The sequence below is a fragment of the Mobula hypostoma genome, chromosome 19 (assembly GCF_963921235.1).
Source record: "Mobula hypostoma chromosome 19, sMobHyp1.1, whole genome shotgun sequence".
NCBI lineage: Eukaryota > Metazoa > Chordata > Chondrichthyes > Myliobatiformes > Myliobatidae > Mobula > Mobula hypostoma.
Window position 1 is genome coordinate 13,189,473 of NC_086115.1, and position 17,420 is coordinate 13,206,892.

At 44.2% G+C, this 17,420-nt stretch overlaps 1 protein-coding gene across 1 annotated transcript in view; it reads left to right on the forward strand.

The window, feature by feature from the left end:
- Positions 1 to 17,420, forward strand: part of ankrd2 (ankyrin repeat domain 2 (stretch responsive muscle)) — a 48,529-nt gene that overhangs the window by 998 nt on the left and 30,111 nt on the right. Inside the window, exons 2-3 of the mRNA XM_063071383.1 lie at positions 9,010 to 9,114; positions 13,779 to 13,928. Of these exons, the coding sequence (XP_062927453.1) occupies positions 9,010 to 9,114; positions 13,779 to 13,928 (255 nt within the window). The remainder of the gene's footprint in view (positions 1 to 9,009; positions 9,115 to 13,778; positions 13,929 to 17,420) is intronic.

A 17,420-nucleotide genomic window follows, 5' to 3' on the forward strand; every position in this document is an offset into this window, starting at 1 on the left:
CATTGTGCTGAGTACAGATACAAAGCCAATGAAATACATTTAGCATCTGACCAGAAATGCAGAGAATAGTGTTATTTACAAAATAACTGCGAATAAAAAGAAAGTGCTACAGCACACAAATATAAAAGTACTGAGACAGTACAATATGGGTGCAATACTGCTTAGTGCTGTGATGAGAGGTTCAGCAGGATCACAGCCTCAGGGAAGAAGCTCTTCCTGTGCCTGCTGGTGCGGGAGCGGAGGCTCCTGTAGTGCCTACCGGATGGGAGGAGAGTAAAAAGTCCATGGTTAGGGTGAGATGCATCCCTGATAATGCTTTTCCCCCTGCCCAGGCAGCGTTTATGGTAGATGTTCTCAATGGTGGGCAATTGGGTGCTGATAATCTGCTGGGCAGTTTTCACCACACGCTGGAGTGCTTTGTGGTCCGATACAGGACAATTGCCATACCACACTGAGATGCAGTTGGTGAGTATGCTCTCACTGGTACAGCGGTAAAAGCCCATCAGTATCCTGGGACAGAGGTGAGCTTTCTTCATGCTCCGCAGGAAATAAAGGCACTGTTGCGCCTTTTTGATCAGGACGGTGGAGTTCAGGGTCCAGGTGAGATCCTGGGAAATGTGGACACCAAGGAATTTGAAGCTTGATACACGCTCCACTACAGATCTGTTGATGTAGATGGGGACGTGAGTGTGACTCCTGGCATGCCTGAAGTCCACAATGATCTCCTTGGTCTTCTGAGTGATAAGGGCCAGGTTGCTGTCTGCACACCACGCGGCCAAGTGCTGGACCTCGTCCCTGTAGGCCGTCTTGTCATCCCCTCTGATCAGACCAACCACCGTGGTGTTGTCTGTGAACTTGATTATGGAGTTAGAACCATGTACAGGAACGCAGTCATAGGTGAAAAGGGAGTACAGAAGAGGGCTCAGCACACAGCCCTGAGGCACACCGGTGTTCAGGGTGAGGGTGGAGGAGGAGAGGTTGTCTCACTTAACAGATTGGGATCTGTTAGTCAGAAAGTCCAAGGTCCAATTGCAGAGGGATGAGCTGGTACCAAGCTGGCGAAGTTTGGTGATCAGCTTGGAGGGGATCACAGCATTGAATGCCCAACTAAAGTCAATGAACAGCATTCTGACGTAAGAGTTACATCCATGTATATAAACTATTTCATGTATTTATATTTATTGTTTTTAAAAAAATTATTATGTTCTTTATCTTTTTTCACTGCATCGGATCTGCAGTAACAGTTATTTCGTTCTACTTTACAGTTGTGTACTGGAAATGACAAACAATCTTGAATCTTGAATCTATTATCCATGTCATGCTGTGAAATTTATTGTTCTGTGGCAACAGTACAGTGCAAGACATAAAAAAAACTCTGAGTTACAATAAATGAATAAATAGGTAGATAAATAGATAGATAAGACTACAAGACATAGGAGTAGAATGAGGCCATTCAGCCCATCAAGTCTGACATTCCATCATGGCTGATTTATTATCTTTCTCAACACCATTTTTCTGCCTTCTCCCCGAAACACTTGATGCCCTAATTAATCAAGAAACTACTTAAGATAGATAGATACACAGTCGGGAAGAGGAATAGCAAGGTGGTGTTCATGGGTTCATGGACCATTCAGAAATCTGATGGCAGAGGGAAAGAAACTGTTCTAAAATGTTGAGTGTGGGTCTTCAGCCTCCAGCACCTCCTTCCCGATGGTGGTAATGAGAAGAGGATAACGGGTGGTGAAGATCCTTAATGATGAAGGCCACCTTCTTGAGACCACACCATGCCTTTTTGAAGATGTCCTCGATGGTGGGGAGGGTTGTGCCCATGATGGAGTGACCCCTCAGTCTAGATTCTCCCTGCCTCATCCACCCTGTCATGAACTCCTGGGATCTTGCATGTTTCATACAGTCCCCTCTCCCTCTTGTAAACTCCAGTGATACAAAATCAGCCTGGGCCACCTTTCTTTGGAAGATAACCAACTCATTCCAAGATTTAAGATTTTCAAATGTGTTCTTAAAACTGAGAAGAATGTTCCATAATTAATTCCACAGATGAAGAGTGAAATTGTAACAAGCAATCCCATAACACTGGCTGGCAGGATAGAAGAAAGCTGGTAAAAATGGGAATCCACCAGGCCTTGCCTTTTTTTCTCTCAAATCCACACTGTATCTTCCCTTGATCAGCGGTCCTTCACTCTATAACTCTGAGCCTGTGGGTGTGCAGCGACCAGAAACACATGTTAGAGAAAGCGCAGAGTTAGCACAATGCTGTGAGATCGGGGTTCGAATCCCACTGCTGTCTGTAAGAAGGTTGTGCATTCTCTCATATACGATTCATCCAGGTGCTCCAGTTTCCTCCTATATTCCAAAGGCATATGATTTCGGGTTAGCGAGTAGTGGGCATGCTACGTTAGTGCTGGATGTGTGGCGATACTGCAGGCTGCCCCCAGCACATCATTGCTGATTTGATTTGATTTCACTGTATGTTTCGATGTACATGTGACAAATAAAACTAATCATTAAAATCTTTAAGAGTTAGTTGTTGAACAAGTAATCAAGAGCCTTCGAGCAATTAGCAGACTTCAGTCCCAAACTGGAACCAGGATTGATGGGGTTCTGGCATACAGAGAAACAAACTTTGGGGAAGAACTTAGCAGCTTCAACATTAAAGGTGGGCGGGATATATAGAACTGAAGAATTGGGTAATTTGAATGTTTTTGGCTTCACTGACATGATTTATGGATTATGTACACTCAGTGGCCATTTTATTAGGTACACCTGTACACCTCTCTTTAATGCAAATAACTAATCATCCAATCATGTGGCAGCAACTCAGTGAATAAAAGCATACTGACATGGTCAAGAGGTTCAGTTGTTGTTCAGACCGAACATCAGAATGGGGAAGAAATGTGATCTAAGTGACTTTGACCGCGGAATGATTGCTGGTGCCAGACAGGGTGGTTTGAGTATCTCAGAAACAACTGATCTCCTGGGATTTTCACGCACAACAGCCTCTAAAGATTACAGAGAATGGTATGAGAAACAAAGAAAACATCCAAATGAGCAGCAGTTCTGTGGGTGAAAGTTCCTTGTTAACGAGAGAGGTCAGAGGACAATGGGCAGAGTGGTTCAAGCTGACAGGAGGGCGACTGTAACTCAAGCAACCATGCATTACACAGTGGTGTGCAGAAGAACATCTCTGAATGCACAGCACATCGAACCTTACAGCAGCAGAACACCACAAACATACCCCAGTGGCCACTTTATTAGGTACAGAAGGTACTGCAAGCAAGCTTATCACTCATTGTATTTCTACCTCCCTGTACTTGTGCATGACAATAAACTCAACAACCTAGTAAGATGTATTAAGACCATAAGTCCATAAGACAAAGGAGCAGAAGTAGGCCATTCGGCCCATCGAGTCTGCTCTGCCATTTTATCATGAGCTGATCCATTCTCTCATTTAGTCCCACTCCCCCACCTTCTCACCACAACCTTTGATGCCCTGGCTACTCAGATACCTATCAATCTCTGCCTTAAATACACCCAATGACTTGGCCTCCACTGCCACCCTTGGCAACAAGTTCCATAGATTCACCACCCTCTGGCTAAAAAAATTTCTTGGCATCTCTGTTCTGAAAGGGCGCCCTTCAATCCTTAAGTCATGCCCTCTCATACTAGACTCCCCCATCATGGGAAACAACTTTGCCACATCCACTCTGTCCATGCCTTTCAACATTCGAAATGTTTCTATGAGGTCTCCCCTCATTCTTCTAAGCTCCAAGGAATACAGTCCGAGAGCGGACAAACCTCATATGTTAACCCTCTCATTCCCAGAATCATTCTAGCGATCATTAAAGGGAGAATTAAGGTGGGATGTGATTGAAAGCTCTCTGATTCTGGGGAAGCTCCTATCTGTTTCCATTTTTTGGGTGTTAAACTTGGGACAATACAAAGTTAAGGTCAAAGTCAGGTTTATTGTCACATGCACAAGTACATGTGTGCACAGATGCAGTGAGAAATTTACTTGCAGCTGCATCACAGGCCCATAGCAGCATTCACAAGAAAAACATAAGCAACAATTTTACCAGAAATAATGTAATTAGAACAAAAAGAAGTCAACTTTAGTGCAAAGAGCTCAAAGTAGTCAAAGCTGGAAGTCTTGAGTAACACGCAAACTGCTGGAGGAACTCAGCAGGTCAGGCAGCATTTATGGAAGGGAATAAACAGTTGATATTTTGGGCCAAGTCTCTTCATCATGGTGCTGCTAAACTAGTGATTAGGTTTGTTCCAGTTGGTTCAAGAACCAAGTGTTTGAAGGGAGGTATCTGTTCTTGAACCTGGTGGTGTTGAGACTTCAGGCTTCTGTACCTCCTGCCTGATGGTAGCTGTGAGAAGATAGCATGGCCTGGACTCATTTTCTGAGTTTCAAATTAACAGGGCTGTATTCATGGTTTTATATGAATGTCACTCCTGGCAGCAACACATGCAAAATGCTGGAGGAACTCAGCAAGTCAGACAGTATCTATAGGGGAATTAGCAGTCAATGTTTTGTGTCTCGATCCTTTATCAGAACAGTAAAGGAAGGGGACAGAAGCCAGAATAAGAAGGTGGGGGAAGGGAAATGAGTACAGGGTGGCAGGTGATAGGTGAGACAAGGTGAGAGGGAAGGTGGTGGGTGGGGGGGGGAAGTGAAGTGAGATGCAGGGAAGGGATAGGTGGAAGGCTGAAGATGAAGGACTCTGATTACACAGAACAGTGCAAAAAACAAAGAAAACATCCTATGAGCAGGATTCTTCGCCCATTGAGTTCCTCCAGCATATTGTCTGTTCCAGATTCCAGCATCTGCAGACTCTCGTGTCTTCTTGCATTTCTAGGGTCTTACCGCTGTCTTGTACATTCACTAGGTCTTAGAACAAAGAACAAAAAAAAAGTGTGTCTGTTTAAAACTGTATTGATCACTTGCAAGAAGTCCTCCTCCACTCCTCACAATGGATTGTGGGTGGCTTCTGTTTTACGGCTTACAAAGTTTGTTTTTATTTTATACAATTCTTTGGCTGTTTCCTTTTTTGTCTGAGTTGCCCTCCCCACCTTAGCAGCTGCAGTCTTGTTTCACTTCTATTCAAGGCCACGCAATGTATCAATATCCCCTTAGTCACACTGAACAATGATCAGAAAATTACATGTTTTCTGCCAAGTACACACTAAGCATATAGCAAAGCACTCTGGGATTACACAGGTTCCATTTTGTCACATTACGAGATTAAATACATAAAAATCTCAAAGTTTCAGATATATTTCCACACTGTATATAAGTTGGCAGCTTTATTTCTACTTTATACTGTGATTAAGTTTGAATAGGTAGTTAATTGAGTTTGTCAGATATCCTGAGGCAGTGAGAGGTGATGCTTAATTTTTTTTAAATCAAGAGATAAATCCTGACACATTCCTGTCAAAAAAATTCAACAACATTGAGAGACTTCTCCACAGATGCTGCATCACCTGCCGAGCATTTCCAGCATTTTCTGGTTTTATTTCAGATTTTCAGCACCTGCATTTCTTTTGGCACTTCAACCTACTGTTTAGTTGCCTCCTGCTGAAAGTGTTTTTTAATGCTCCCCTCTGAAAATGGTCAATATTTAAACATAGAACAAATAAAATTTATTTAGCATTTAAATTCTAAATGATTTTAAATATAAAATTACAATGGTTAAGTGCAGATTCTGTCTATACTTGACACTGCCTTGTTAAAACAACCAACATAATCAAAGACCCTACCCACCCTAAACATTCTCTCTTCTCCCCCCATTAGGCAGAAGATATAAAAGCTTAAGGAAAGAAAGGTACCCCATCACATAAGAGTCACAGAGTATTAGAGTGCAGAAACAGGCCCTTCAGCCCTTCTAGTCCATTCCAAACCGTTATTCTGCTTAGTATCATCAACCTGCATGTGGTCCATAACCTTCCGTACCCCTCCCATCCATGAACCTATCCAAACTTCTCTTAAAAGCTACAGTCTAATCCATGACCACCATTTCGTCCCACCCTCTCACTAACCATCGAGTGAAGAAACTCCTTCTCACGTTCCTCTTAAATATTTTATCTTTCACCCTTAACGTCTGACCTTTAGTTCTAATCTCACCCTGCCCCAGTGGAAAAAATCTGTTTGCATTTACCCTGCCTATACACCTCATAATTTTTGTACATCTATCAGATTAGGGGTAGCATGTTAATGCAATAATGTTTCACCATCAGTGATCACCAACCAGGGTTCAACTTCCCCCGCTGTCTCTAAGGAGCTTGTACGTTCTCCCCATGACCACATGGGTTTCCTCCGGATGCTCCAGTTTCCTCCCACATTCCAGAAACGTGTGAGTTAGAGTTAGCGAATTGTGGGCATGTTATACTGGTGCTGGAAGTGTGACGACATTTGTGGGCTGCCCAGCACAATCCTCACTGATTTTATTTGAAACAAACAACATGTTTCACTGTATGTTTCAATGTACGTGTGATAAATAAAGCTATAAACCTCCCCTCATTCTCCTACTCTCCAGGGAATAAAGTTCTAACCTATTCAATCTTTCCCTAAAACTCAGGTCCTCAAGTCCTGGCCACATTCTTGTAAATTTATATAGATTATTGTCATTTAGTAATGCATGCATTAAGAAATGATACATTATTTCCTCCGGTGTGATATCACAAAACACAGGACAGACCAAGACTGAAAAAACTGACAAAACCACATAATTATAACATATAGTTACAAACAGTGCAACAATACCATAACTTGATGAAGAAGTCCCTGAGCACAGTGAAGTTCAATGTCTCTCAAATGTCCCATATCTCACACAGACGGGAGAAGGAAGAAAAACTCTCCCTGCCCTGCCGACCACAATCTGACTCTGAGTCATCCGAAAACTTTGAGCCTCCGATCAGCTCTCCAACACCGAGTACTGAGTCCCATCTCTGTCCAAACGATTCAACCTCCTTCTCTGTCTCCAAAAGCAGGCAAGGCCAGGGATTTTGAGGCCTACCCGCCGAAAGATTCCCGACCACACAGTAAAGACAGCAGCGAACGGGCGTTTCAGAAATTTCTCCAGATGTTCCTCTGTGCTTTCACGTCCATTCTCCATCAAATCAGAATTGTCCACGGCCCCTATTTAACAGATACAATATCATTTTTCACCGGAGGGCTCCGCACACGCAGGTGCGCCGCCATCTTCTCTTTGTACTCTTTCAATCTGATTGATATCTTTCCTATAGGTAGGTGACCAGAAGTGCACACAGTACTCCAAGTCTGGCCTCACTAACATCTTTACACGGTGAATTCCTTTTTTAAGCATTGATTGTCCCGTACCTAGATTCCCCCACAAAAGGAAACTCCCTCTCCACATCCCTGTCAAGATCTCTCCAGACCTTGTATGTTGTAATTAAGTACCCTTTCAAAGTTTGAAAGTTCAAAGTTCAAAGATAATTTTATTATCACTCTACATATATATCATCATATACAACCTTGAGATTTATTTTTCTGTGGGCTTACTCAGCAAATCTATAGAATAGTAACTTTAACAGGATCAACGGAAGACCAACCAGAGTGCAGAAGATAACAAACTGTGCAAATGCAAATATAAATAAAGAACAATAAATAAGAAGAACATGAGATAATGAGATAATTGGTTGTAGGGACATTTTAATAATGGGGCAAGTGAACGTAATTATCTCCTTTTATTCCCTTTTAATCACAAACCTGATGGTGGTATTATTGAGTGGGAATAACTGTTCTCGAACCTGGTGGTGCGAGTCCTGAGGCTCCTGTACCTTCTACCTGATGACAGCAGTGGGAAGAGAGCATGCCCTGGGTGGTGGGATCTCTGATGATGAATGTTGCTTTCCTGCAACAGTGTTTCGTGTAGATGCACTCAATGGTTGGGAGAGCTTTAACCTTGATTTACTGGGTCAAATTCACTACCTTTTGTAGGATTTTCCATTCAAAAGTATCAGTGTTTCCATACAAGAGTGCCATGCAGCCAGTCAATTTGCCTTCCAGATACAAGCCTTGCCTGTCCATCCCTAAGACAACCAGTACATTTCCATTTATCCAGTAAACCTTCACTGAACTGTTCCCAACATATTAACATCTTTCCTTAAATATGGAGACACAATAGACTGTAGATGTTGGAATCTCGTGTATTAGACCACCAGAGGGAGGGTTGAGCAGGAACTGTTGGGGGTGGGGGGAGAGGAATTGGCGATGCTTTGGGTCAAGGCCCTCCATCAGGACTGAGAATGGAGAGGGGGGAAAACCAGGAGAGAGTGGGGTGGTGGGACAGGTTCCGATAGGTGATTAGTGAAACTGAGGAGTGATGAAAGATGACAGGGAGGTGTGAAGATGGGAGATAGAGGCTGGTAGAGACAGAGACAAGGCAGATGGTGGCAGGTGGAGGGAGGGGAGGGTAAGGGTGGGTGTCATTTTGTAGGTCTGCTGTACACAGTACTCCAGATGTGGTCTTTGTAACTGTGTACGCTCCAGGTTATCAGCATCAGCAGTCTCCTTTGCATCTCCACTGTGCAGTATAATCTCCCCTCTTTCATTCCATTCCCCCTGTTTTATTCTTTTGCTCTTCCTAGTTACTTCTTGTCCCTGCACACTAGCCTTTTGCAAATCATGAACAGAGACAGCCAGATCCTTCAGGCTGTTTTGTGTTGGGTGACCCTCCCATCAACACACAAACTGCTGGGGGAACTCGGCAGCTCAGGCAGAAACCGTGGAGGGCAATGGACAGTTGATGTTTCGTCTTGTGTGTTGCTCCAGATTCCGGCATCTGCAGTCTCCTCCGTCCCCATGACCCTCTCATCAGTCTGATTGACAGAGAGCATGGGCATCAGGGGCTGAAGGGCCCCATTTTGCACTGTTCCATACTGTGATTCTGGGAAAGAAGAGAGTGATGCTGCAGTGAAAATTTCTCAGTAGTAATACAAATCTGTCTGTCTCCATGTTCTCTGCAGAAATCCCGTGGCTATAAGGTGCCGGTCACTGAAATGGACATGGCTGACCTGGAGAAGGAGAAGTATCGGGAGCCAGTTAAAGGCAGCAGAGTCCAGGCGGTGAAGGTAATGCTTGGCTGGGCACGGGAGCATGCGGGTCACGAAGCAAGTTCAACATCACTCCTCATGTTATTCGCACTCACAAGCTGCACTGCGAAGGGATATTCAGATGGCAGCCCTACCCCTCTCGAACCTCAACACGATAAGGGAGCCTCCAGCCCCGAAACCTCCCTCCACACCAGCACCCTGTGGATGCATAATGGATGATCATCACATCTACAGAATGGACGATCATGTGACATCTACAGAATTGATGGTCATGTGACATCTACAGAATGGACGATCATGTGACATCTACAGAATGGACGATCATGTGACAATATTTACAGAATGGATGGTCATGTGGCATTGCTTCCTTGCTCTAGGACTCTATGACTGTAAGTGGCAGAGGGTGAGGGAGTCAGCAATAGAGTCAGAGAGTCCTTTAACATTACAGCACAGAAACAGCCTTTGGCCCGTCTAATCCATGCTGACCTAATCTTCTGCCTAGTCCCACCTACTTGCATCCGAATCTTGGCCATCCATGCCCCCTCATCCAAACTTCTCTTAAATGTTACAATCAAACCCACATCTGCCAGCAGCTCGTTCCACAGTCTCACCACCCTCCAAGTGGAGAAGAGCCCCCTTAAATACTTCACCTTTCACCTTTAACATAGAACATAGAATATAAAAGAGTACAGCGCAGGAACAGACCCTTCGTCCCACAACATTGTGCTGAACCAATTAAATTAGTAATCAAATGGCAAACTAAACTAATCTCTTCTGCCTACAGAATGTCCATATGCTTCCACTACCCTCACATTCATGTGCCTATCTAAACGTCTCTTAAAAGTCTCCAGTGTATCTGCCCCTACCACCCCAGGCAGGGCATTCCAGGCACCCACCATAAATAACTTGCCCCTCACATCTCCATTGAAATTACCCCCTCTCACCTAAAATGCGTTAGACATGTCAACCCTCAGAAAAAGGTATTGTCTGTCTACTTGCTCATATTGTCTTATAAACCTCAGCTCTCCCCTCAGCCTCTTTTCCAACCTCTCACTATAGCACATGCTCTCTAATCCAGGCAACATCCTGCTAAACTCTTCTGCACCCTCTCCAAAGCCTCAACATCCTTCCTATCATAGGACGATCAGAACCGTGTGCAATATTCCAGACGTGGCCTAACTAGAGTTTTATAAAGCTGCAACGTAACTTCTTGACTTTTAAACTCAATGCCTCAACTAATAAAAGGAAGCATGCTATAAGCCTTCTTAACCACCTTCTTGTCCTGTGAAGCCACTTTCAAGGAGCTATGAACTTGGACCCCAAGCTTGCTCTGTTTATGGACACTGTTAAGGGTCCTGCAACACCTCACATTTGGCCGGGTTAAACTCCATCTGCCATTTCTTTGCCCATATCTGCAAATGATCTATATCCTGCTGTATTCTTTACCAGTCTTCTGTGCTGTCCACAACCACAACACCACCGATTTTCATATCATCTGCAAACTTACTAAACCACCCATCTACATTTTTATCCAGGTCACTGATATACATCACAAACAGCAGAGGTCCCTGTACAGATCCCTGCAGAACTCCATTAATCATAGAAGGGAGTAGAATAAGTCCCTTCAACTACTCCCCTTTGTTTTCTGTGGGCAAGCCAGTTCTGAATCCAGACAGCCAGTTCACAATTGATCACATGCATCTTAATCTTCTGGATGAGCCTCCCATGAGGCCTATGACCTGTGGTTCTAGTCTAAACCAACCAGAGGGGAGAAAGTCTGCAAGTATTTTCGCTGTCTATATCCCTCATAATTTAGAACATCTCTGTAAGATCTTCTCTCATTTGATTAGTTTTTCCACTGTATCTTTCTACACATGACAAGAATATGGATACTAATTTGTCTGCACTACGGGGACTTAAGCCCTTACCACTTCAACCTTTCTCTATAACTCAGGTTCTCCAGTCCTGGCAACATCGTTTCTATCATTCTTTTTCTGTCATCTGTGTCATGTTTCACTGAATCCCTAGGGAGAAGTCACCTCAAATGCATTTGGGAAAGAATGGTAACAACCAGCCAATGTGGGCCCTGATCCAACTGGTGAGGGTGGGCTCCAACAATAACTCAGTGACCACATTGGCACCAAAGTCAATATTAGCCTCACCTTCGCAGTGGTCAATGTCACGGGAGATCAACTGGTAACCTTGACGATGGCATTCAGATCACGCCATGGCGTCCCCTGCTCCACAAGGCAGGGTGTCCTGTTGCCGCAGTAACAGCGTGAGCTTTGTTTGGCAGCTGCTGTAAGTCACGGAGATTTACTCACTGACCTTTGCTTTCAGTCACACCGCCTGTAACACTCGCACCTGTTCAGCTCACCACCTCAGGCTCCACAGCCCAGCGTCAGTCCGCCTATGACACTGACTCTAGGCTAGGTCTCCAAGCAAACCCATCTCCCAATTACTAAGAACTCGTTTACTAATATCATACATACTGAGATACAGTGTTTGCTTGTGTGTCATCTGCACTGACCATTCATAGAACATATAGCACAGTAGAGGCCTTTCAGTCCACCATGTTATGCTGACCTTTTAACCTACTCTAAGATCAATCTAACCCTTCCCTCTTACACAGCCCTCCATTTTTCTATCATCCATGTGCCTATCTAAGAGCCTCTTAAATGTCCCAGATGTATCTGCCTCCACCTTGGCAGTACGTACCACACACCCACCACTCTGTGTTTGAAAAAACCTACCTCTGACGTTTTCCCCCATACCTTCATCCAGGCACTTTAAAACTTTGCCCCCCTGGTATAAGCCATTTCCAGCCTGGGGTAAAGGCAGAATTGGAGATGAAGCATTTTTTAATTAAAGCATCATATCACTCACTCACTCTTTGCAAGCCTCCCCACAATCGAGCTCATTTTCAAAACAGGTTGTCTGAAGAAGGTGACATCCGTCATTAATGGCCCCTAACCACCCAGGACATGCCCCCTTCTCATTACTATCATCCGGGAGGTGGTGCAATGGCCTGAACACACTCATGCAATGGTTCAGGAACAGCTGCTTCACCTCCACCATCAGATCTCTGAACGGTCCAGGAACCCATGAACACTACCTCTTTTGGACTATTTTTAAAAAATTGTTTAATTGTAATTTATAGTAATATTTTATGTTGTGCGCTGTACTGCAACCACAAAATTACATATTCATGATATATGTCAATGCTAATAATCTCATTCTGAATCCGATTCAGGGCTGTAAAGGCAGTGACAACAGCCCTCCCTTCGCTGTGTGATGTCCCCAAGAAGTAGGGCTAGGCGATCTCTCTTGTTCTCTCTCCTCTCTCTCTGTCTCTCTCTCTCTCTCTCTCTCTCTCTGTCTCTCTCTCTCTCCCTCTCCCTCCTCTCCCTCTCTCTCTCCCTCCCGTCCCTCCCATAATTCCCCCATCCACATCCTTCAACCTCGGGGATAAACAACCCACAGGACTGATAACTAAATTGGGGATAAGTTTACATGACTAGTAAACTCAGAAAATTTGTCTCCATGAGATGCTCAGGTCAGAAAAATACATTATAAATCATTCTGTAGCTTGGTATCTTGTGCTTCTTGTTGGGAACCAGCCATCACTTGAGGGTGAGAGAGGTACTCACGCCCTGGGAGGGTGGCTGCTTTGATCCACCCCAACCCCCACACCACTCCTGGATCAAGAGAGGCTCCAGCCCGAAACTCAGCCTGATTTTGTTCCTGAGAGCAGGTCTCACCATTAAACAACTGTCTCTTGCTTGTGGATAGGGGTGACTTTTTAAAACCTCCACTGGAAGAAAAAGTGGAGAGAGACAGAAAGAGAGAAACAGACAGACAGAAAGGAAGAGTGAGAGAGAGAGTGAGAGGGAGAGAGAGAGAGGTAGGGGAGAGAGAGAGAACAGACAGAGACAGAATGAAAAAGATAGAGGGGGAAGAGTGAGAGAGACAGAAAGAGAGAGAGACAGACAAAGACAAAGAGTGAAAGAGAGGGAAAGAGAGAGAGAGAGATGGAGAGAGATTATGCATGAAGCCAGAATGAGGGAGTGTGTGAATGCAAGAGGGAGAGAAAGAGAGAAAACTGTGTGTAGGAGGAGAGTTTGGGGAAGGAGTGAGGGAGAGAGAAAGTGAGGGAGACGGACAGTCAGTGTGTGAGAGAGTATAAGGAGGAAGGAGAACATAAAGGAGAAAGAGTGCATGAGGGAGAGAAGCAATGTGTCAATAGGTGAGTGGCCAATGTGTGTATGAGGGAAATAGAGAGATAAAGTCTGTAAATGATGGGGGAGAGGGTACAGGGAAAAACCACCTCTCTCTCTTTTTCCCTATTTTTTCATTCTCTCCCTTGTTCTCTTTGACTGCTCCCTCTCCGGCATTGGTCAACCCCCCACCCTCTCTGTTCTTTTTCTCTTTACCTCATCCTTGTCTCGATCCCACTGTCCGTCTCCCATCCTATATCTCCCTTGCTTGCTGTCTTGTTCTCTCTGTTTTTCACTCACACACACTCTTACCCTCTCACTCTCCATCTCTCCTCTCTCTCTCCCCCCCCCACCCATTCCCTCCCATAACACCACCCCCGTCCCGCACATCCCTCAACCTCAGGGATAAGCAACCCACAGGACTGATAACCAACAGTACTCTCTCATTTAATTTTTATGCTTCAGGGTGGAGAAAGAGTGAGGAAGACTTCAAGGGATCTACGTCAAGAAATAATCAGTCTGGGTGGAATCCAAAATCTAATAGAACTTCGAAAGAAAAGAAAAGAGAAGAAAAAAATCCCACCTCCCGAACCAGAGAAGGAGGAAGAGGAAATTGTAAGTGTGTAGTTTAAGAAATATTCACAATGCCCAATTAAGGCCAGAGGAGAAATGAATGGATGGAGAATTCAGTTTAGATCAGGATGCTGAATGCTGTCTGTAATATCAAGGTCAGACAGTGTGTACCTACAAGGAACCCAGCATATTCCCTGATGAAAGCTCTCAGTCTGAAATATCGACTGTTTATTTCCCTCCACAGATGCTGCCTGACCTGCTGAGTTCCTCTACCATTTTGTCTGTGTTGCTCAGGACTTCCAATATTTGCAGAATCTCTTGTGTTTATGATTTGCCATTTCTCGTTCTTCCGAACCAATCCTATTTTACTTAAAGACAACATAGAATCTCAAGGAATTATAGACAAGGGTGGGTTTAAATCAAGGCAATCTGCTCCTGAGCCCCATATTTAGTACAGAGAGCTGGGAGTTATTAATTGACATTTCCAAGGCAGTGTGAAGGAACAGCGGGATATTGGGATCCACGTCCGTAGAATCCTCAAAGTTGCTGTGCAACTTGATATGGTGGTTAAGTTGTTGTGCGGTGTTTTAGCCTCCATTAGTCGATGGATTGAGCTCGAGAGCCACAAGGCTATAAAATAGACAACACTTGGAGAATTGTGTTCATTTCTGGTTGTCTCATCATAGGAAGAAAGGACAAAAGGGCAGCTAGTACAAAGTACCCCTGTTGCTGCTCCCCTCAACAATAACTGTACCGTTTTGGATTCTGTTGGGGGGCAACCTCCTGGGGGGGGGGGAAGAGCCACAGCAACCAGATCTCTGGTACTGAGACTGGCTCTGTGGCTCAGAAGGGAAGGGGGGAGAGTAGGAGAGCAGAAAATGATAGAGGATTCTATGGTTAGAAGAGTAGACATGAGATTCTGTGGGTGTAACAGAGACACCAGGATGGTATGTTGCCTCCTGGGTACCAGGGTCAGGGATGTCTCAGATCAGGACCACAGCATTCTAAATGGCAAGGGTGAGCAGACGGAAGTCTCAGTACATGTTGGCACCAATGACATAGGTAGGAAAAGCAAGGAGGTCCTGAAGAGGGATTTTAGGGAGCTAGGTAAAAAGCTGAAAAGTAGAACCTCCAGGGTAGTAATCTCTGGATCGCTGCTTGTGCCAGGCACCACTGAGGGTGAGAATAAGATGATTTAGCAGATGACTGCATGGCTGAGGAACTGGTGCAGGGGGCAGGAGTTCAGATTTATGGATCATTGGGATCTCCTCTGGGGAATTTATGACCTGTACAAAAGGGATGGGTTACACCTGAACCTGAGGGGGACAAATATCCTTGCGGGCAGGTTTGCTGGAGCTGCTGGGGAGGGTTTAAATTAATTTGGCAGAGGGCTGGGAACTGGAGAGATAGAGCCTGAGGGTAAGGATGTTGGTTTAAAGCAGAGGCAGTGTGTAGTGAGACTGTCAGGAAGGACAGGCAAACGATAGGGTAAAACTGCAATCATTGGGGGGGGGAGACAACATCAAAAAGGGTGATGAATACAGGACCGAAGTGTTATATTTGAATGCAGTATCTGAAATAAGGTATATGATCTTGTCACACAGTTAGAGATTGGCAGATATGACATTGTGGGCATCACTGTGTCATGGTTGAAAGAAGATCATAGTTGGGAGCATGAATCCAAAGATACACATTTATTCAAAAGGACTGGTAGGTAGGCAGAGGGGTGGGCTGGCTCTGTTGGTTAAAAAAAAATGAAATTAAATCCTTAGAAAGAGATGACATAGGGTAGGACAACGTGGGTGGAGTTAAGAAACTGCAAGGGTCAAAAGACCCTGATGTGAGTTATATACAGGCCTCCAAACAATAGCCTGGATGTGGGCTACAAATTGCAACGGGAGATAGAAAAGGCATGTAAAAAGGGCAAAGTTATGGGGGATTTCAATATGCAGGTGGATTGGGAAAATCAGGTTGGTGCTGGATCACAAGAGAGAGAATTTGTAGATGTCGTGGAAACACTAATTAACAACACCAGAGTGACTTAGAGTTTCGTTTTAAGAGTTTATTAACATGATATCATGGAGAGTCTGCAGTAGTCTCCACCACCACCAGAACTCTGAATTCTAGGTTATACAGAGCTCATATTTATACAGCATGACAAACAACTTCACATAACTTTGTCTGGCATCCCACGGTCAGTACAATATCAATCGCTTAAAAGACAGGTCAATTATTCACTCAGCACGAGTCTAACAGTCCTCTTTGTTCCCTGTTCTCAGGGCTCATAATTTACCCCCAGACACATCCTCCGTCCTGGTTCCAGGGGCCTAGAATCTGACTTATTGGAGTTCCTGTTACTGCGTTTATCATCCAAGGTTATTCTCGACACGCATCAGCAATCTTAAGCCCAGCTGCTCCAGAATGGTCAAGTATCCCATCAGACACTAGTTTCAACCAGATCTACCACTGTAGAATGTCAACAAAGTGGCATTTTAGAGCAGTTTGTGGTTGAACCCACTAGAAGACTAGCTATTCTCAATTGGGCTTTGCATAATGATCCAAATTTGATTAGGAAGCTTAAGGGAAAGGAATGTTTAGGAGGCAGTTATCATAATATGATAGAATTCACCCTGCAATTTGAGTGAGGGGGCTAAAGTCAGATGTATCAGTATTACAGTAGAGTAAAGGGAATTACAGAGGCATGAGAGAGGAGATGGCCAAAGTTCATCAAAAGAGGACACTGGCAGGGATGACTGCAGAGCAGCAATGGCTGGAGTTTCTGGGAGCACTTTAGAAGGCACAGAACAGATACATCTGATAAAAGAAGTATTCTAAGGGCAGGATGACACAACCATGGATGACAAGGGAGTCAGAGCCAATATAAAAGCAAAAGAAAGGCCATATATTAGAGCAACAACTGATTGGAAGTTAGAGGATTGAGAAACTATTAAAAAACAATAGAAGGCAGCTAAAAAAGTTCTGGGGGAGGGAAGATGAAAAATGAAGGCATGCTAGCCAACAATATCAAAGAAGATACCAATTTTTTTTTCAGATGTATAAAGAGTAAAAGAGAGGCAAGAATAGATATTGGCTGGCTGGAAAATGATGCTGGAGAGGTAGTGATTGGAGACTAGGAAATGGTGGATGAACTGAATAAGTACTTTGCATCTGTCTTCACTGTGGAAGACACTAGCAGTATGCCAGAGGTTTGAGAGTGTCAGGAGCAGAAGTGAGTACAGTTGCTGTTACTAAGGAGAAGATACTTGGGAAACTGAAAGGTCTGAAGATAGGTAAGTCACCTGGGCCAGATGGACTACACACCAGGGTTCTGAAAGATGTAGCTGAAGAGATTGTGGAAGCATTAGTAATGAACTTTCAAGAATTAATGGATTCTGGAATGTTTCCAGAAGAATGGAAAATTGCAAATGCCATTCCACTCTTCAAGAAGAGATGGAGGCAGAATTAAGGAAATTATAGGCCAGTTAGTCTGAACTCAGTGATTGGGAAGATGTTGAAGTTGATTGTTAAGGATGT